A 21,535-nucleotide genomic window follows, 5' to 3' on the forward strand; every position below is an offset into this window, starting at 1 on the left:
GAACTCTCTCTCTCGCTCTGTGGTTTGCTTTAAAGTCATCCTGTGACTTCCAAGTGTCCCTGTGTGGTGAAATAAATCAACACACACGCACACACACGCATACTTTCCGCTGCTCGGTTCAGTCTCGTTAGCGGTGTAATTCTGCCCTCTATCGGCCACAATTATAACTACAAGTATTTTGATTGAAGCATTAATATTCTTTATTTTTTTGACTTGTCACATTTGAATGATTACAATACCTCCGTGATATATTTTAATACATTTATTTGTATACATAATTTGTATATTAAGGTGACTGAGATGACTCAGTTGAGATAGAGACAGTTTAATATCAGTGATCAGAGTTTTATACTTCTGTCAAGTAAGAAGGGGATTATTTACTAGATGTAAACTCAAACACTGAGTGAAAGCAGCAGCAGAGTTGTCTTTAAAAAAAAAAAAGACGATAAAAACATTAAAAATCCCGTGTGACATTTTGGGATGAGAATACAAAAACCCAAGAGAAAGTTTTGGATTTGACGCCCGTGCAGCGACATCGGAGGTCAAGCGTGATCATTCGGCACTTGCGTGTTGACTGTTTTGGACATCGGGCGGTTGCATCGCTCGATCGCCACGGAAGGCATCACAGAGGCGAGTTCGTGACTTAAGATGGTGATGATCACGGGCTCGAGAAGCCCGGTAGATAAAAACCAACCCTGTTCAGGAAACAAAAATCCCTTATTAACTGTGGTTAAAAGCATTGGTGTGATGCTCGGGTGTTTTTGGTCCTGTTAATGGTAAAATTGACAGTGAAGCTGGTTAGAAAGTTTGAAGAAGAGGAAGGACGTCTGCAGGGGGAGTCGATCAGTGCAGAATCTCAATCAGGAGGCGCTTGAAGTCTCCGCCGCACTCCGAGTCCAGCGCGTCCTTCAGGGTGACGTCGTATTTCTCCAGATACATGTCCTTTATGGTGTCCAGGTCGATCTGCGGGTTCACGGCACATTGGTTACATCACGTTGGTTACATCACAAAACTCCAAACCAAGCTGGGAGGGCACGTGATCTGCCCAAAGGTAAAGGACTACCGCCCCCTGGCGGTGGATTGGTATAAACCCCACTGCTGAGCAAAAGGTTCTCTCACCTCAGAGCGGCCAACAATGATGCGAATGAGCGTGTCCTCATCTGTGCCCGCTCCCTTCATGGCGGCATTGAGGCGTCGGGCAAAATACAGCTGAGGGTTCTTGGCACACCTGACTATAGACCCCCCCCCCACACACACACACACACACACACACACACACACACACACAGAGGTCGTTACTACAGGAACAGATGTTTCATTTCACGGGGTGTTCACCCTCCCGTCGGCCCACCCAGCGTAACGTAGCAGTCCTTCAGCGTCCCCGTGGCCTCGGCGTCGATGGTGTCCAGAATGTCTGTTCCTGAAAGCTGCGAGGACAGCAGAGCGTTAACGAAACCATGTCAGCAGACAGGGGAAGCGCCCGGCTCAGGGGTGCCCGTACCGCCTCGTAGGCTTTGAAGGTGGCCTGAAGCTGCAGGTAGTTCCTGTGAGTCAGGATGTGGGTGAAGGTCGACTCGTCCGTGCCGAATCTGCCTTCTCCAGCCTGGAGAAGGAGAAGCACGAGGTCAGAATACATCCGTGACTGAGGTGGGAGCACAGACAGGGAGCACCCGAACGCACCTCGAACAAAGAAGAGGCGTCCTGCTCAGCTAAATCATCATCCACCTCGTAGCCCTCGTCTCTGCCCGCCTGCAGCAAGAGAGGGACGAGAAGAAGGACAGGAGGCACCCGGAGGGAGCGAGGGTGACGTTTGGGAGAGGAGGAAGGGTGAAACACGTGGAATAATCTCAGGAATTCAACAGGAAATAAAGACGTCTTATTGGTTTCTTTCTGCTGGGAAGGAAGACGGAGGGGAAGCAGCAGAGGGCGGGAATGTTGGAACGAGGGGACGGAGGGGCGCCGCACAATGCCGCGGTGTGTGGCGAGCGTCTCAGTGGGACGAACAATCCGCCGAGTGTCCCTAAATTCCCTCCCTGCTTTGTGTAATTCAGATGGAGCGCAGGAGGAGGAGGGCTCACCTGCAGGAGGGCCATCAGCAGGTTCCTCACGTCCCCGCTGGTGTCGTCCTCGATGTCCGCCTCCAGGCCCCTCTCGTGCACTGCGAGGGAGCATCGGGAGTTGGAGAATTCTGCCACTTTCCCTCAGCGAAATGAATAACGACTGAGGAGGACTCACCCTGAGCGTACGCCTCCTTGTAGCTCACGACGTCCTGCCACAGAGACACAGGAGACTCAGACACACACCTCCTCTCCTGAAAACACCAGTTATCCTCATCACACCTCGTTGTTGGCCGTGCACAGGATCTCCACCAGCACGGCCTCGTCCGTGCCGGCGCCCTTCATGGCCTTCCGCAGCTCTTTGGCGAAGTAGACGTGAGGCGGGTCCAACATGGCCATGATGGCGTTCTCAAAACTACCAGTCAGCTCCTTCTTCAGGACCTCCTCCATCTCCTGAGCACACACACACACTCAATGGACGCACAATAGACACACAGGTGTGTGGAAGGCCCCGTGTGTGTGTGTGTGTGTGTGTGTGTGTGTGTGTGTGTACTCACATCGTCATACTTTTCAAAGTAGGCCTGTTTGATCTCCACCCGCTGAGCTGCGGAGCGGTTGGCCAGGATCTGGATGATGGCTTCTTCGTCCGTGCCTTCACAATAAACAAAGACAAACAAACTCCCGAAAATCAATGAAATATGTTGACAGGAACAATTAAATTCCCAACTGACCTCAAGTGACGATTAGAAAACCAGACTTTTACATGTGACTGATTTGGACCAGAACCGGCACGAGCTGGTCAGTCTGTGGCACTCCTTTGGTCCTTTCATGTTTTATTTTGAAGGTTTTTTTTTTTTTTTTATCAACTTCCTGCCTTTTTTGTTTGTTCAAGTCACCTGTTACTATGGTTATGGTTTTGTTAACTCTTATGCTTTCAGCTATTTTTTTTACCTTTCATTTTCTGGAAGATTCATGATTTCCTTTAATCCCAATAAATCCGAATGAATGAACGTGCATGTAGAAATAGAACAGATCCGGTACAATGACGCACTTACCTAAGCCTTTACAGGCTTTTCTGATCGCTTTGATATCAGCAGTGACATCAAAGTCCTCACAGGGGACGATGGTCGGCTAAAAGAATCAGAATAATAGCGTTAAAACCGCTGACATGTCGCATCGCGTGAGTAAAACTTTCCAGGCCGCGGCTGCAGCGTCCTGCAGGAAAAGGGCGCAGCTCTGCAGCCTCGCTGAGTCATGGGGCAGCATCAGATCCCATCAGATCCCATCAGATCCCTCCAGCCTCCAGGACCGTCGGCTGATCCCACCGACCAGCTTATTCTCTATTTATTCCTACACAATGACTTAACTTTTCAATGCCCTTCTCATTTTGTTACAGTTGATTCGTCACTTTGGACGTGACGTCACGCGTCAAATTCTCTTGTTTTTACCCTCGTTGAGTTTCAATAAGCGCCAGAAGTTGCAGGAAAATCTGGATTTCTTACCTGAACGTTGCCCATGATTCTTCCAAACCGCACTTTGGTACCGAGACGGGAGAGATCAGGAGCTGCGTGGTGCTGCTGCGCTGCGGTGCTCGATCTGGGGAAGCGGTCGTTGATGCGGGGACGCAGCCCTGTCCGGTGCCGCAGGGCTGACGTCACTGCCGTTATTGAGTTTTTTTATTTCCAGGATGGGGTTGGGTCCTCACTGATGCTGGGAGGAACCGGTAAACAAGTTCGCAGCATCTGTATTTGGGTTTCTGGAGGTCTGAATTTGAGGTCAAAAGAGACGCCGACCTCCTGAAAACTTTCTTCTATGTCACTTTAGCACATCTTTTTATTAATACTTTAATTATAATACATATCTGTTTATTAGCACTGCGTTTAGGATCACTCTCTTGGACATTAAAACCACTCGGACCCTTCATAACCGTCAAGCGGAATCACTGTCGCCAGTATTGATTGACATCAAAAGTTTAAAAAAAAAAAAAATCCTGATAAAGGTTATAAAATAAAAACGACTCGTTGTGACGTCACCCGTCGTGTTGGTTTAACGTCCACCAGGGGGCAGTGTTGCGCCGATAATGGAAATTCATTCATTCATTCATTCTATGGTTAACAGTTTGGTTGTATATGGTTGTAAATCGATTTCTGAATCCATCTCTTGCCTCCTGAGGGTTGAGGACGTTTTCATTGCAATTCAGAAACACACGAAAACCTCAATCTGGCTTTATAGAAAGACTTTATCCATATTTGAGAACAGGTTATTCACTGCATTTTACATGCAACACAATATGTATGTACAATATAAATACTCCAAAGTGCACGTTACAGCATTCTGTAACTCTCAGGAGGAACACGTACGTAGAATTACAGGCATAAAATACATGTGGGCAAGTCACAACATCGTATTTCAAACCGCCTAAAATCACCAGTTGTTGGACTTTAATGTGAAAGTCACAGCAGTGGGTCATTTTGAGTCATCAAACTTCCCACAATTTCTTTTTTTTTTTGGGACATTTAACTGGCGAGACAGATTGTGTAGGGTTATAGTTTAAGACGCTCCATAAACACATGACAGCACAAGTCGTCTTTTAACCTTTTTAAGCCTTCTGGTGAACGTTAGTGCATCGCTGCAGCTCTTTTTGTCGTCATGCGCGCACAACAAGACGCATGTGTGTTTGAATGGTTTCGGCCTGGACAGGAAAGAGGCCGTTGACGTCAGTGTGGTGTTAAAACGGTCATTCCTCGTTGGCTGGGAAACGTTTAGGACATGCATAGTTGTGCCTGAAGGCGTGAGAAGGTTTGGCGGGGGGAAAAAAACATTCGCGTCATCCATCGTGACCTTGGTTTTGGGTTGTTTTGTTTCCAGCATGTGTAAATATTACAGTCAACAGAAGCAATTTCCACCATCGTGTTGCACCAGTAAACACTTGAGGGATTATCGGACAATTAGCAGAACTGACAATTGGCATTTTTTATAATGTACAGATACAATTTGTCTCATATTGAATATAAGATGAGTTGGACTCATTCGCTCCCCCGTGATGCACCAGTTCAACTGGTTTTGGACAAGAGGTTTGGTCTGTTTGACATCTTTGGTCCTTGTCGCCTCCAAAAAGTCCGATATAGTTCATCTCCGTGACAAACAGGGAAACATTCATCGATAATTAAGTATTTATGTCATTTCTGGGGGGGGGGGATGATTGTCTTATCTGCTGGTAAGTGATTAGTTCTCCAATTATGTCAGTGTTGTAGCACAAACACAGCGTACGGTCACGCTTGAAGGTTTCAGTCAGACCAAAGTTTATCTTTTTATAACGTGAAAAGTTAAGTGTTTCGGAAATAGTTGTAATCTCTACTCCCACCACCAGGGGGCAGGACCTTGCGCTCATTCCTGTCGCAGCGACGGTTGGCGTCGGTGTTTTTTAGATCCCGTAACTGTTAGCATCATATACAGGGTCATTAAATGGATGTAAACGTCCAAGCGGGACCGTAACGTCAACAAACGTGAAAGCAAGTGCACCAAAAATTCATGTAAGGTGGCTTCAAGGTTGCGTTCAATCCAAGAAATAACGTCAGGATTGCATCAATGCAAAGCCAAAGTGCATTTCCTGGTCTGGCGGGGCTCGCCGCCCGGGGAAGAACCGTGGGGTCGTCTGTGCGTGGGTAGAAAACGAGAGTGCGGCGGCGGCGGCAGACATCACGCCCTCTCCCCGGAGCCCTGCTCCTGAAAGTCCCAGGGACAAACATCGGCCACCACAGCGGGTTTGTAACTGCTGCTCAGGGAGCTCTCTCTCTTCTTCTCTGGTGTTTTTCTGATCGGGGCCACGTTGCCGTGTGAGGGTTCAGCGTCTCTGGAGTAAACCTCTGACCTCCTGATCTCCGTCGCCTCAGAGTCTCTCGTGGAGCTCCTCCGCCGCTCAGAAACCAGCCCGCTGCACTCCGAAGACTGGCTGACCCGCCTCCTCTCCGACGGCGGCTTGCTGGAGGAGCTCCGCCTCTCCCGGGTCTTCTCCTTCGATTTCTCCCTCTCGGATTTGTGGTTGGAGGAGCAGGAGCCTTTCCGTTTCTTCCTGTGCGTGCTGGGGCTTTTGCAGGTCTTCTCTTGTTTGGGAGAGGGCGGGCTGGCGTAGTCCCAGGGGCAGATCTCCACCATCAGTGATGGAGGCTGTAACAGGCTGCCCGTGGACTTGGAGTGGTCCGAGTGGAGCGCCTTGGGTTTGCCATCGGTGGGCGTGACGCTCTTCTTACGCCTGATCCTGTCGGGGGAGATGGAATCGGAATCTCGTCCCAGCATGGGCTGCTCGTCAAACTCCCAGGGACAGACGTCTGGTTTAAGAGGGAGGGGCGACCTGGGCGGCCGAGATTTCCGCTCCTCCCTGTCTCCTTTGTCTCTGGAGCGCCGCCTGCTGGAAGGGGACGGGCCTGCTTTCTGCCTCATCTGGGACCGGTTGCCCTTGGAGATCCCAGAGCTGCCGCTCCCTCGCCGGCTGCTGCCGGTTTCCCCGGGAGCGATGGAGACGTGTTTCTGCGCCTTGACTTCCGTGGGAGTCTGAGGTTCCTCCAGCTCCCAGGGACAAACCTCGGACACGTCGTAGAGGTTCCTGCCCGTCTCTGAGCAAATGGACGGCTGGCTGCCGCTTACCTGATGGAGCAAACGTCAAAGTTAGCATCGAGGAGACAAAGTGACGGATCAATACTGGCTCAATTCCGTCATGTCGTCTGGACATCAGGCCTCGGTTCTCCGTTCTTCTGTTACCTGCTGCTTCATGATGCCCATCTTCAGTGGCGTCTTGGAGTACTCCACCGACTGGCTGATGCTCATCTTCGGGTAATGCTCAGGCGTCTCGTCCACCTCCGACAGCGTCTTCTCCTCCTGTCCCTTCAGACCTTTTTTACTGGCGTCCTCCACACTTTGGGTCTTGCTGGTCAGGCCGGGCATCTTCTCCTTGGCGCTCGCGATGACACTCAGGGACTTCTGCATGATGGAGGTCCGCAGCTGGACCGGCTTCTTCTCGTGCGTTAGGTTGTGAGCGCTGGCAGATTTCCAGAACAGAGGGAGGGACTCGGTGGACTCGGCGGATTCCAACCTCGGGGGGGTGGCTGCTGGTTCCGGCTGCTTTTTGGTGTGCTTCCGCCCAATCAGGGAACCCAGCAGAGATCCCTCCGCCCCGCTGACCCCAGCAACTGGAGCCGTTTTCTCTCCAATGTGGCCCCCACCTTCTTCATCTGGGTCGCAAACGTGGTCAAAACTGAGGGACTTCTTCAAGCCTGCCAGTTTGTTCTTCAGGGAATCCTCTCGGAGTTTGCCTGCATTGAGATAAAGTTCAATAAAGCCAGAAGCCTCCACAACAACACTTCCAGAACTTCCACCGGGACAGAAAGATCTCACCCTGGTGGCCCGATTCAAACGGGTTCCTCCTCAGGGTGCTGCGGTTGCTGCCGTGCTCGCTGCCGTCCTCTCGGCTGCACTGCCGGTGGATGTGCATGTTCTCCGGGATCTCCGTGATCCGTTTCATCAGGGAGCGGCCCAGGCCTTTCTTGGAGTTGCGCTTTTTGTGGAGGTGAGGGTTGTTGGCCAGCATCTTCTTGCATTTGTAGACCTCCAACTGGGCGTAGAGCTTCTTCAACTCATCCTGTGGAAACCCAGGAACAGATTTTAATATTTTACAGTCATCTTCCGGAACAAACAGCCTCGTTTTCTCTTCCTTCCTATGTTGGACATCCCACCGTCCCTCAGATTATGGGAAAAACTGGTCCGATTGCAACAACAACCGTTCAACATCATCAACAACAACAGCTTTCTGAAGCTTCTCCTTCCGGTCTATCATGTTCATTCTGCATCTCCTCCTCTGGACCATCACCTATGTCCTGCAGGTGAGCGACCGTTGCCAGAAGATCCTGTTTTCACATCAGAACCTACAGCTGTTTATTCATTTTTTTTTAAATAGAATGACGTACACGTATGTCCTCAGGATCCAAACTGTGCTCGCTCCAGGCCGAGGTGATGCTGTTGTTGAGGTAGGAGCCAGATCTTCCCATATCCAGCTCCTCCTCATAAGCCTCAGTGGCGATATCATCCCTGGCCTGTGTTCCCTTGGACAGGAACTAATAAAAAGGGAGAGAGAGACGTTAAAGATGGCATCAGAGAGGCAGCTGGGAGGGGAAAAGATGGAAAATTTCAAATATAGCTCCTTATTCTGGCCTGAAGGACGCCTGTGATTACATTCAGCCTATAACAGAACAAATATGGCGGCAGCTTGGTGGTGAATCATGCCTCCGTTTTTAGACAAATTAAATCGTTTTCTAACCCTCATCTGGATCATCGCTGCCCAGCTTAATATCTTTTTAAGGGATTTGGAGCGACATTTCCTTCAGGTGCGTGTAGCTAATTTATTCAGCTGGGTTTATAGAATTAGTGCCTCCTAAATCCTGGAATCTAATGACTCACAAATGGACGTTATATTAAAAAGATCTGAAATCATCCTGTGTTTGGCACGATGTCAGCAGTGTGTTTTCAACATCCTCCCTTTGTGTGTAATTATCTCCCGACGTGCACGTTCGGGGTGGATAATTAGGGGAGAAGTGAGGAACAGAGAGGACTGATGGTGTAGAAAACTCCTCATGGGGCAGGAGGATTACAGTAAATGTTCTCCATCAGATTTGAGGAAGCGCCTTAGGACGCCCGCGGGGCTGCTCTGCCAGATTATAATAAACATTAACGCTCAATTTTCAAAGAGGTTCAGGTGATTTAAGGCCCTGATAAATACAGGGGGGAAGGGGCGGGGCCAATTAAAAACAGGTGGAAGACATTAGGTGAGAGTTGCAGGTGAGGGAGGGGCAACTAATCACAAATTAAACACAAAAACTACATTTACATGACTAGGATCAGCTTTACCAGCATTAATTAGCTCAAAAATGTGTAATTAATGAACAATTTGTCATGTGTTAGTATCATCCAGACGATATTTGTTTTTGTACACGGAAATTTGATGAACTCTTCACACATTCCATAAACGGCCGAGGACGTCACCTTTGGGACGAGCAGCAGGCAGAGGGTCACGGTCACGGTCAGATGAGTGTGAGCGAAGAACAACACGAGCATCCAGTCGGGGTGCAGCCCCGGCACCAAGGAGAACCTGCGGAGAAGCAGCACAGAGGCGATGATCCGTCTCTGTGGATACGGAACCCGGACTGGAACTCATCGGATTCAGCCGCCGGCAGCGGGAGGTCGACAGCTCAACATCCACCCACCTCCCAGCCTGTCACCGTCCTCAGCCCGTCCAGCTCCTGGATCGTCCTCACACACCTCCACAAAGGCTGCTGCTCTTCACCCTGCCACCCTCCAACTCTTCCCAGTCTTTCATCCGCCACCATCATCCCGAGACCCCCCCCTTCCCCCCCAGTAAGCCTTTTCAAAATTACCCATTTCATCCCATTCATTAGTCAACCCAACCGATTGTTTATTTATGTAACGGCGCACAGAAAAGCTTTATTCTTACACTAAATACTTTATTGTTCGGTGTTTGATTCGTCGCTCATGGCGGATTCTGACACAGTAGCATGAAACAACACGTGTTTATGTATTCACAGTTCACTTATTAAAAAGATTTGGCTTTAATACAACGCAGGGCGGACGTTTTCTCCCTCCCTCCTCTTGTCTCCCTTCGCCTCGATTCCCCCAATGACTTTCACCTGCGTCTAATTGTCTCCTCCCTCCTGATGTATTTAAACCCCCCCTCCCCCATCCCGTCTGTACCAGCCTGTCTTGTGCGTCAGAGTTCTGCTGGTCTTCTTCCTTCTGTTCCAGATTATTGACCCATTTTTATGTTACCTGGCTTCCTTTAAACTCATAATGTTATCGTGCAGGTAAACCCTGCAGGCCTCCCTTTGTTTCCTCCCTTCTCCTTCTTTTCGGGTGCCAGCAACCTAAAAATGCCTCCATTTCAGCTGAGATCTCGCTCGGCTGCAGAGTCAAACACCATGACGGATAAATCAGTGTAATTATTAGACAGCAGGAGGCTGGGGATTATGTTTTGTATCAAGCCTGTGATGCATCCTGTCTGCCAGAGGGAGAAAGCAGACCAATAACTAACACAGAGATGCCCAGAACGAAGGTCGGCCATTTTTATGTGTGTTTTAATCGCCGCCACGCGCCGGTCCTGCTTTATCTCTGGACGGCAGCAGCTAACTGCCTCAGTCAGCTCCCCGAAAGGACAGGTTTTATTCCCCAGCTGGAGAGAGAGGCCAGATTTATAACAGTTTCACACCTGTGCACCTGCATTTTTCTGTTCAATAGATTAGTGGAACATTTCTACACAGCAGACCTGAAGATAAGTGGTGGGGAAAACTGTTTTATCACCAACAGGTTTTTCTGGTTTCATATTTTCCAACCGAAGGCTCCGGCGAGCGCAGGATATAGGTTTCCGTCCCACTTCACGAAGACGGGAAATAACCATTATTTTAGAACTGTTACAGAACTTAAAATGTACCTACGTGATTCTATTGATTCGGCGACTCGGGGATGTTTGAACCACACAAACCTGTTGTGTAACCGCCTAAAAATACCCACAGAAATGTGGAAACATTAGCACAAATTTAAGCACCGCTTTCACCCACTCCTGAGTGAAAGTGTGGAAAAGATACAAATGTCATTTCCAAAGGCTATTTCTGACAATAAGCCCATCAAATATATGAGGAAAATGAAGTGTCTTCAAATCTGATTTTAATAAGTATAATGGGGTATCATCTGCATATATACAGTATTTTCTGAATTGAACCATTAAATCTGTAACATATACATGGCAATAATTATATTTAAAAAAAATTAAATGTTGATTTAAATGTGTTTTACATGACTTGAGGTAGGGATCTACCTGATACTAAAGAGACCTTACTTTCATAAATGGAAATTTATCATTGTTAATTCTAAATTTACATCAATCGCAATCGTTTGCTTTTGAAGAGTAAAAACCGAAACTTGAAAATGTCTAAATTAACCAGAAACCGTAGGATGGAGCTGGTGTGGGCGGATATTCAGCTTTGTTTTTTATGATTTTTTTGTTTTCATTTAGAGGTGTACCACAGGGGATCTGAACCAAAAGTGACGCTAATGGGAATGCTAATTGCCAATTGTCCTTTAAGAGAGAAACGGAGCATCTCAGTCAGCCTAGCAACAACAACAACAGATAAAAAAAGCCAACCAATCTGCTGAGGATTTCTTTATATGATTGAATTGAATGCATAAATCTCCATCTGTGACAGATCCAGAGAGACAGAGACGATAACAAAGCGCAGATGGCTCATACCGAGCTCTGGTTCTGAGCTGCGTGAGTGTTCCTGCCTGTAGAAGCCATTTGTTTATTCACCTCTATTCAGACCCGCTCACCCAGGCACACAATTGACACCATTCATTTCTCAGATGGAGGCGGAAAACTCTCAGCCTTTCATCCGACACTTGTTGTGCCCACTCTCCGTGCTAAGTACCTCTGATTATTTTGGAACAACAGCTCGTACTGGAGGAAGACGTCTACAGAATAACCCCTCTTCTTCTGCTGTTTTTCTTCATTATTGTCAGAAGAGAGAAGAAGAGAAAGATACTCCGAAGCTGTACAGTTGGATCCGATTTATCTTTGTAGCAGCTTAACATCTGGTTGTTTGTCTCTGTCATTGTATAAAAATCCCCCCCACCATTTAGCCTTTTGCATCTCAGCGCTAGCTTGCACGTGTTTCTTCTGCTCCTCTCACCTGATGATGTGGAAGGTGGCCGAGATCAGCAGCTCGTTGTAGATGGCCGCGGCCATGTAACGCGGCTCGTGGAAAGCAGAGGGCACGGTGCGGACGGCGTAGCACAGGTACACCCCCCACAGCAGGAAGAGGAACTCCGCTGAGGGACACAAGAGACCAGGCAGGTTAACGGCTGCTTGTTGTGGATGTTTCTGGGATGTTGGAGGAATCCGGAGGCCGCGCAGCCTCCGCGGAGCTGGAAATGACTGGCGATGCATTCAGGGGTCAGCGAGACGCGTTTGTTGTTGATGTTTTCTCTAATTCATCAAAGGGAGTTTCCAACATTCGCCCGAGCTGAGAGCCCGATGTGTATTCGGTCCTTGCTCCAGTTGCATCTTAAATAATAGAATCATCATGGACCCGGCATCGAGTCTTCACAGCAACTCTGTCGTTTTTGAAATAAAAACAACCGGAGCGGCCGCACTCACTTCCTGTTGTCATCTAATCCAAACAGAGACACCGAGACAGAGAGAAACTGACATCTTTCTTTAGATTGAGGGCAGCCGCGGCTGCAGAGAACATCGAAAGCACAAATTAACCTTATTCCACTGAAGGCAACATGATGCACGACGTGCAACCAAAGGAAGAGATTTAGGATGTTTGCATATGGAAAAGGAGCTTCCTGGGCTATGAGGCTGTGAAGCTTGTCCCCCCTGATTACGGCCATTAATATCCACGATTAGGCCCAGTCTATAAATCACCGCTAATTACACGGTGCTCAATACCGATGCGGAGAACTGCTGGCAAAAGATAACGATTCCGGCAAATGCAGATGAATGTTTTCATGGATTGATGATAAAAAAAGGTTGAACTTTTCTCTCCGCACCAAGTGGAATCAGCAGCAATCAGGGTGAAAGATGCTTTTCACTATGGTCACAACACACATTCAACAGCAGGGATGGATCTAAACTCCCCCCCCCACCCCCCACCCCCCACTCCCCCTTCCTGCATTGTTACGCTGCTTCACACTTCGCACACTTTTCCCTCTCTTCTCCCTCCTTCATTCTCCAGCCATCCGTCTGTCCCGACACTCTCAGAGATCCATGCCCCCCCCCCCCACGGCTGTCACACTGTGTCTGAGTGACGTGCACGTCACCACCGCACACATCCAGAGTCGGTCATTACGAAGCTGCTGACACGAAGTCTGAGTACTTGGAGGGCAGCACCTGGAACTTCTTCCCAAGCCTCAGCGCTTCCTCTTACAATCTTGGGATTCACGCCGAAGGGACGACAGTATATTTAAAATATTTATATTTCTGAAGGATGCAGATATTGCAAGCACATAATGGTATTAATGCAGCCCGTCTTCGTCCTGCCGGGTCTGACATGCTGCTAAAAGTGCAACGTGACTGCGCTGCACAGAAAAATAAGAGTTTTTCTAGACTTTCCCAGTACAAAGGGCGCCAATAATGAGGTGCGGCGTCGCCCCCGGCGGGAAAAGAGCGATGTCCTGCAAACAGCAGACAAGTTCAGACAGCACGTATGATAAACAAAGCGTCTCCCGTCTGGGTGATTTACTGCAACGGTGGATTCTTTTTCACCGCAGACGCTGTCATGGGCTGAAAGGGGCCCCGAGAGACGGCTGACATTGCTCAGTGGTCAGCATAGCGATTGCAGTGCTTTAGACACTGCAACGTCGATGCATCTGGAGTCCCCCCCATAGGGCCCCTTGCTACTGTAGATGTTGCTGCCTAGTGGCTATGAAGGGGCCCCCAGAAATGGCTCGTATTGATCCAGTAACGACACAACCTGAAACCCCCACAGGCACCAATTTGACATCACATTAACAGCTTAGTTAAACAGCAGCAAACAACAATGATCTCATCTTCCTTCAATTCTCGAACCGACTGCCACCTGCTGGCCGTATACGGTATAACACGTTGAGGTGCAACGACAACATTGGAAAATGCTGCTGTTGCTAAGAGAAGAAGAAGAAGCAGCATATCTGTATAGATGGATGAGACGTACATGGCTGCGGACACACGACCACAGAAGCACTTCAGACCTGCTCCTGACACCCGGGTTCGCTCCGACCTCCAGCAAACGTGTGGCGAATTAAAAGATCTCAGAGTTCGTACTGGTCGCGGGCCGCGCTGCCATCCTCCGTTCTGAGAAAACCGTCTGAGGAAAAATCAGATAAATCTGTTTGCGTCTGTAGCCGGCGCTGCCTGAAGGCCAGAGCGCTCTGTAAACACGCATTTGACAGCACTTTAGCGTCCTCAGTGACGCAGGCTGCATCTGTCGGCGCTCTGGCCTTGTTGGAGTCCCATTACAGCATTTATCACGTTTTACTGCCCCACAGGAGGCGCCGATCTCAGCCGGACCTGCTTCCTGCTGGGTGTTTACAGGACGGCCGCACCACCCATCATCCATCCATCCATGCATCCATCCATCCATCATCCATCCATCCATCCATCATCCATCCATGCATCCATCCATCTATCCATCCATCCATCCATCCATCATCCATCTATCCATCCATCCATCCATCCATCATCCATCCATCCATCCATCCATCCATCCATCCATCCATCCATCATCCATCCATGCATCCATCCATCCATCTATCCATCCATCCATCCATCCATCATCCATCCATCCATCCATCCATCATCCATCCATCATCCATCCATGCATCCATCCATCCATCCATCATCCATCCATGCATCCATCCATCTATCCATCCATCCATCCATCATCCATCCATCCATCCATCTATCCATCCATCCATCCATCATCCATCCATCCATCTATCCATCCATCCATCCATCCATCATCCATCCACCATCCATCCATGCATCCATCATCCACCCATGCATCCATCCATCCATCATCCACCCATCCATCCATCCATCATCCATCCATCATCCATCCATGCATCCATCCATCATCCATCCATCCATCCATCCATCATCCATCCATCCATCCATCCATCTATCCATCCATCCATCCATCCATCCATCAATGCATCCATCAATGCATCCATCCATCCATCCATCCATCCATCCATCCATCTATCCATCCATCCATCCATCCATCATCCATCCATGCATCCATCCATCTATCCATCCATCCATCCATCATCCATCCATGCATCCATCCATCTATCCATCCATCCATCATCCATCCATCCATCCATCCATCATCCATCCATCATCCATCCATCTATCCATCCATCCATCCATCATCCATCCATCCATCTATCCATCCATCCATCCATCCATCCATCCATCATCCATCCATCCATCCATCCATCCATCCATCATCCATCCATGCATCCATCCATCCATGCATCATCCATCCATGCATCCATCCATCCATCCATCATCCATCCATGCATCCATCCATCCATCTATCCATCCATCCATCCATCATCCATCCATCATCCATCCATCCATCATCCATCCATGCATCCATCCATCCATGCATCATCCATCCATCATCCATCCATGCATCCATCCATCCATGCATCATCCATCCATGCATCCATCCATCCATGCATCATCCATCCATGCATCATCCATCCATCCATCCATCCATCCATCCATCCATCATCCATCCATCCATCCATCCATCCATCCATCCATCATCCATCCATGCATCCATCCATCCATGCATCATCCATCCATGCATCCATCCATCCATCCATCATCCATCCATGCATCCATCCATCCATCTATCCATCCATCCATCCATCATCCATCCATCATCCATCCATCCATCATCCATCCATGCATCCATCCATGCATCCATCCATGCATCATCCATCCATCATCCATCCATGCATCCATCCATCCATGCATCATCCATCCATGCATCATCCATCCATGCATCCATCCATCCATGCATCATCCATCCATGCATCCATCCATCCATGCATCATCCATCCATCATTGCTGGTGTGAGTCCTGCCCTTAGTGAGCGGCGCTCTGAAGTTTTGGCATCTTTTATAACAGGCATAAATGGAGGCTGACCTTTGCAAATGACACTCAATCATCTGTCAGAGTGTGTGTGTGTGTGTGTGTGTGTGTGTGCAGAGGGTTGGAACGGCGTGAAGAGCATGAAGAGGATGAGGAAGGTCTGTTGATACTTCTGGTAAAAATGGATATTTAAGTGCCGACTCTGGCTCAGCAGGACGGTGGAGTCTCTGCTATATTTTTGATACCTCGTGTTCTCTTTCATCCTATAATTTGAATCAGCAGCAGTTTATTTTTAATGCATAAAAACGCTGGTTGGGTTCTGCCGCTGGTCTGTTGAGTGCGGTTGAGATCAGCTCTCCAGGTGAAGGTGTTCAAATTGCTGTTCTCTTGTGGTTTGAGGCGGCCGCCACTTGTCAGACCTCAGCAGCGAATGCACCCGAGCGCTGGAGCTGTGCAGCAACGTAGATTTGCGTAACTCACAAGGAGAAGTTGGCGAGCTGGCAGTGACGCCGCCGTTAGCGAACGTGTAAACAGCAGTCTGGAATTAAGCAGTTTCCAATACAGTCGTTTGAAAGTTCTGAATGTAGCGGCCGAAGCAAACAGCCCGGTGCCTCTCGTGGTAAATACGGTTTTTCAACGCGCTTCTGCCCACGGCGTTTTCCCAAAATAACGCCTCTAAACTGAGCTAAATCCTTAGCTCTGCCCGAGCGCCGCAGATCGAAGCAGAAGCCAGAAAAGCTGCTTAAGGAACAGAGCGACCGGGCCCAAAACGTTGCTGTTTGTCACGTACCGACGGCCATCATGTAGTCCCATCGGTCCAGCAGGCACACGCTGAACTGCAGCCCCTCCGGCGTGAGTCCTGCTGTGATCAGGGCTCGACTCAGCTCGGGGTTCTGGCACACAGCCGAGGTCCACGCCACCAAGAACCACAAGACGACCAGCAGGATGACCAGAAGCAGCCTCAGAACCCTCCAGCTGGTCATATAAGGGGTCCTCTGTGCGGTGCGGGACAGGAACACCTTCAGCACCCTGGGGAGAGGAGACTGATTAGCATCAGGCAGCATCATCTAAACTTCTCCTCCTGTGGACTCATATCAGCATTGGTAGCAATTTGGATCAGAATCACAACAAATGAAGAGAAATGTGCCGATCCGACTGCAGGCGAGGAGAGAAAAACAGGCCGGAGGTTCGTGGAAACACATTCATTCCCCGTTTCTATCATCTCAGCGCCGTTCCGTCTCTCCTCCCGACTACACTGTGACAAATCCATCACAATGCCGTCGCATTGGCCCAGACCAGCCAATGAGAGCTCAGCCTCGGGGAGCGCTCCGCGACCGGCAGCCTCGGGGGGAAATTGAATCAGTAATTTTGCCAGAGGAACAATGTGAGAGGCCTTTGACCTCTCTCTACCATCTCAGCAGCACTTGGTGAGAGCAGGAAGTGAGAGTGAGAGAGTGTGTGTGTGTGTGTGTGTGTGTATAGATGCAATCTGATGTGAAATTCAAATGTCCAGACTCTTTGTCTCCTCACCTTCACCACATATTGCACACCAAACTACTCGTTCTACTAGCAAACAGGGGCCATGATTTTGAAATGGGGCTATTTTGCTGGGACTGTTAATACATGGTTTTAAGGGGTTAATACATGGTTTTAAGCGGGCTGTAAAGGTTAAGGTTAGAGGATTAGTTGGGATGATTAGGGTTAGGTAGGCGGCTGGTTAGTGTACATACTGTACCTGTACATTTGCAACCCCAGAAAGATAGAAATGTGAGTATGAGTGTGTGCGTGTGTGCTGAATTATTGAACGTGAGAAAGGTTAACTCATACTGGAAGTTAATATCCAGAGCAGCCGAGGGAGGCGAGGGGAGGAGGAGAGATGAGCAAATAAGAGGAAACAGGGATGTGAGGAGGCATTGGGGGAGGATGATAACTCCATAAAACCCAGGAAATGTCAGGTTTGGCTCCCGTGATGCGTTTGGTCCGACGGTACCTGTAGAGCTTGAGGACGACGGTGCCGTACATGATGGCGAAGCCCAGCAGGCGGACCCACCTCAGCAGGACACAGCGGAACACGCTGGGATGGAAGTACAGGATCACCACCTTTTTAAAAACAGACATTTATCAGATCGTCATGTTTAACGGTTTTATTTCATTTGGAAATACAAACGCGGAGTCCCAAAACAACATTTTTAGGAACTTTCAGCTGCGATTCTGGTCCATCCCAGGTTTAAATAACATGTCCCCCAGTGACTCCCAGTGGTTTTAACATGCTCTTCCATTTGCTCTCTGAAGCCGAACCCCCCGTGTGGATTGACGCTGGATCAGCTTCAGTTGCTCCACAGCGGCAAAGAGGAAACCGTGTGTGTAATTAATGGATTATTGATGAAGCGTAAACACGTCCCTCTGGAGGGCAGAGCGTAACATATCCCCACTCCGTGCACCTCCACATCACACTACAGATCCCACTAATTAAGATAAAACATCGGGGAAAAACTACAACACCTTCGCTCCTGGGGAGAGGCGGAACATCTGTAGCAACCAGCCAAGAAGGACGCGCTAAAGCTAACAGATTCGCTAACGCTAACAGTAACAAATAAAGAGTTAATACTGGATTCATCTGTTTCTTAGATGGTGTAAAGATGGGGACATGAATTAGAGCTGCAGCTCGGAATAGGAGAAATGAGTCTTCCCTGATGGTTTCTCTCTCCTTATCCCTGCCCATGTATGTTTACGTGCACGCTCATCCATTTCTTTGGCTCCGCAGATGTAAAAGTGATTTCATGGGATTAGCTCGAGCCGTCCCTCCCTCGTGCATGCCGTCCGTGCGCTCCCGTCTGCACGTAGCACATCTGATACACGTTGCTGCCCTGACGGGAGCATCCCCGCCCTGTCATCTTAATCTCCCCGTTGCTCGAGCAGCCTTCCAGCCTTCCGGCTCGAAAACAAAAGATCACCTCCACGCGTTCCATCTAGGCCACGCCGTTTCTTACACCCACGTGCACGAATGCAGAAATGCAAATCCATGCACGGGATCCGACGGCACACGTCTAAAAGCCGCCTCAAACGCAGGGCTGATCCGCCATGCGTGGACTTCAGGCAAAATAAGGAGCCGCACTTTGGCATCACCCAGAAGAGAAGGTGGTCCCTCTTGGTTAAATCGGGCCTCCCATGCCTCCTCCATCAATTAATCATCACATGTATTTTTAAAACAACTTGTGCTAGAACTTGATGGACTGTTTAAAAATGCAACGAGCGCGGCAGCTGCTCGGAGCTGGGCCGAGGACGCCCGCCATGGCGGGAGGAACCCGGGACGGAGGAAGGAAGGGGAACCGGAGGCTCGGAGAAGCGGCGCAACGGCCACAGCATAAGGAGAGGTCAAGCTCGAAGACGAGAGGATGGCGGCGTATTTCTGGGGGCACAGACTTTTACTCTGAATGTGGGCGGGGCGCGAAAGAACGAGGAAACAGAGAACTGAGCGTGGTCACCAACTCTCCTCTACTCCTTCGGATCGACACACTTTTCCTTTCTTTTCCTTCCAAAATGGCGTCCGGCCATCTCCGGCGTCCTGCTGTCGGCCAGGCTGCGCTGTGCTCAGACGGAGCGAATCCCCCCCTGTTCCTTTCTCCCCGCTCGGGTTTCTTCCATCTATTTCCCAGCGCGAGACTTCTGACGAGGCGCTCCGGGCGCACCGCGGGCCACGTGCACGTGTGTAAATACAGTCAACACTGGCCCCTGCTCACTAGAGAGAGGCTAGCAAAGGCGCGAGCACAGAGGGATCAGCTTCCCTCTAGCTATCTAATCCCCACAGATGATCGGACGGCGTCTCCAACAGGAACTAGCCGCAGAGGCAGGAAGTAGCATTGACATGCTAATCTTTTTAGGGGGATGTTTTGAGGAGTAATCATCCTTTGTAGTCTTGTTTAGGATTTCTGTTGAGGCTAATTATGACACTGTTCACCTCTTTGATTAACGCAGGGATTCACTCTGGATTCTGTCCGGATTTAAAGGGAATTGAATTTGAAATGGATGGATCGTGTGGCCAACCGCTAAATTTGATGTTCAGGTGTTGCGTAACTCTGCCCAAGGGCGGTCCGTAGACGGCGGCGGATGACTGCGGTTGTCATGGCACCTGTTGGGATTCTACGAGAGCGAAAACTTACTGGGAAGTACAGCAGCAGAGCTCCGAACAAGATGGTTTCCAGCAGAACCAGACCAGACGTGCGGACGCTCTGCAGACGAAAAGCACGAGAAGAAATTAAGAGCAAACAACGGCGGAGTTTATCGCAGGAGGCCTCAAAGCCATCGCGTTAGCAGCGCTAAAGCCAGAATTCAGTTCATCTGCCTGAAAAGTCCTGATTTATTAACTTTATTTGACTTTATTAAGCTCGGTCGGAAGTGTCTGAAGTTCCTTTTCGTGGCTCTTCACCTGGTGGAACTCACCTTCAGAGTCATATTCTCTGGCTGTGTTGAAGACAGCGGGGTAACTTAGCAACAGAGAGGTTGAAAACATGGAGATAAGAGCAGGGAGATATTAAGAATAATCACCAAACATAAGTTTTGCCTCCTCAGGTGGCTTCTCTGGGGCAGCTAATTAAAGGAGAACCCCTTTAATACTTAATATTACGGAGCTTCTTGCTGATCTTCGGCTGTGATTTAACTTATTTTCTGTGATCGACTGGAACCGGAGCGGCTAATCGCTCCAGTTCCCACAGTGAACTCCTGGAAACGGGAAAGTTCTGAAGGATCCCCGTCGGCTCTAATCTGAGATGGATGGGTTCCAGGCCCCCCCTCCCTCACCTTGTTCCTCCTGAAGTGGTACACCGCCACCATGCTGGCCAGGTCCAGCACCATGCACAGACCCTGGGAGGACGCCACGGCCATCCGCAGGGCGCTGTCTTCCTGCACCGTGCACGGCGTGTCGTCCCGGCAGAAGGGGCAGCCCTGGCGGCACGGCAGGCACTTCGTGGCCAGGTCCGAGGCTTCTTCTCTACTGGGGCCCTGCTCCTTACCTGGAGACATCACAGAGGGTTATGACAGCGAGGGGGGGGCGGAACGGCGCCATCCGTCACTCCGGGGCTGTTACTGCGATGATGTCATCAGCACGCAGCGACGCCGGGCGCTGTGGGTCACAGCTGCCCACGATGGGATGGGTGAGATGTGTCGGCAGAGGTGGGATATTCATCTTTCCGCTGCCGGTCGCCATCGGCGGCGTCCTCCTTCTCTTCCATTGTTTTAGCAGGTTGCTAGGTAACAGCGCTCGCCGCCTGAGCGGCGCTGAGGAACAGGCGGAGCCACCTGTAACCCATTCTGAGCTGGTTATTGAGTTATGAAATCTCGGCACGCCGTCCCCGCGGGGATACGGAGCGACCTCCACCGACGCCGCGTCGTTATCGCCGGCGCCGCGGCGCCATCCGTCAGGGTGTCAGAGTCTAAATCGGAGGCAGCGAGGAGGAGGAGGGGGAGGGATTAAGGCCGGATTTGAAAAATCTCAGGGGTGAAGAGAGAAATGATTAATGTTGTCGATACCGTATGTGTTCGTCTCGCGCCCGTGTAACCAAATGCACCAGCGGGGGCGCTCGTTCCCGCTCCGAGAGATGAATCCGGAATATTAAAGCACAAATCGAAAGGTCAAACCGGCAACAGAGGAGAGGAAAATATTCCCTTTCTTCACACTCAAGCATAAATATTCCCTTTTTTCCCCCAAGTTCTTTTCACCAACTTGTGTTCTTTGTTCAACTAAAGCTCTCAAGAGTCCCACGGGTCCCGCGGTACG

At 49.7% G+C, this 21,535-nt stretch overlaps 2 protein-coding genes across 2 annotated transcripts in view; both read right to left on the reverse strand.

Moving 5' to 3' along the window:
* Positions 1–176: 176 nt before the first annotated feature.
* LOC101070095 (annexin A13-like) lies at positions 177–3,719 on the reverse strand. The gene is made up of 11 exons (XM_003975852.3): positions 3,560–3,719; positions 3,113–3,188; positions 2,615–2,709; positions 2,340–2,510; positions 2,236–2,269; positions 2,079–2,158; positions 1,681–1,749; positions 1,502–1,603; positions 1,352–1,427; positions 1,120–1,232; positions 177–963 (listed from the first exon to the last, which is right to left on the reverse strand). The coding sequence occupies exons 1-11, from the start codon at positions 3,572–3,574 to the stop codon at positions 844–846; spliced, it is 951 nt and encodes a 316-aa protein (XP_003975901.2). The 5' UTR covers positions 3,575–3,719; the 3' UTR covers positions 177–843.
* A 557-nt stretch (positions 3,720–4,276) lies between these two features.
* Positions 4,277–21,535, reverse strand: part of gpr158b (G protein-coupled receptor 158b) — a 29,482-nt gene continuing 12,223 nt past the window's right edge. Inside the window, exons 4-13 of the mRNA XM_011616718.2 lie at positions 20,560–20,771; positions 19,923–19,991; positions 17,753–17,862; positions 16,553–16,791; positions 11,804–11,942; positions 9,090–9,195; positions 8,018–8,164; positions 7,449–7,692; positions 6,816–7,366; positions 4,277–6,701 (exon numbers count right to left, since the gene is read on the reverse strand). Coding sequence (XP_011615020.2) covers positions 5,757–6,701; positions 6,816–7,366; positions 7,449–7,692; positions 8,018–8,164; positions 9,090–9,195; positions 11,804–11,942; positions 16,553–16,791; positions 17,753–17,862; positions 19,923–19,991; positions 20,560–20,771 — 2,762 coding nt within the window. The 3' untranslated portion in view covers positions 4,277–5,756. The remainder of the gene's footprint in view (positions 6,702–6,815; positions 7,367–7,448; positions 7,693–8,017; positions 8,165–9,089; positions 9,196–11,803; positions 11,943–16,552; positions 16,792–17,752; positions 17,863–19,922; positions 19,992–20,559; positions 20,772–21,535) is intronic.

Source organism: Takifugu rubripes, chromosome 22 (genome assembly GCF_901000725.2).
Source record: "Takifugu rubripes chromosome 22, fTakRub1.2, whole genome shotgun sequence".
Lineage (NCBI taxonomy): Eukaryota > Metazoa > Chordata > Actinopteri > Tetraodontiformes > Tetraodontidae > Takifugu > Takifugu rubripes.

Bases quoted from the DNA above. Each gene is read 5' to 3' on its own strand.
- LOC101070095 (XM_003975852.3), bottom strand. The intron at 1,428-1,501 runs GTACGGGCACCC...CTGTCCTCGCAG, and splicing joins CCTTCAAAGCCTACGAGGCG to CTTTCAGGAACAGACATTCT. The intron at 1,233-1,351 runs GTGGGCCGACGG...GGGGGTCTATAG, and splicing joins GGACTGCTACGTTACGCTGG to TCAGGTGTGCCAAGAACCCT.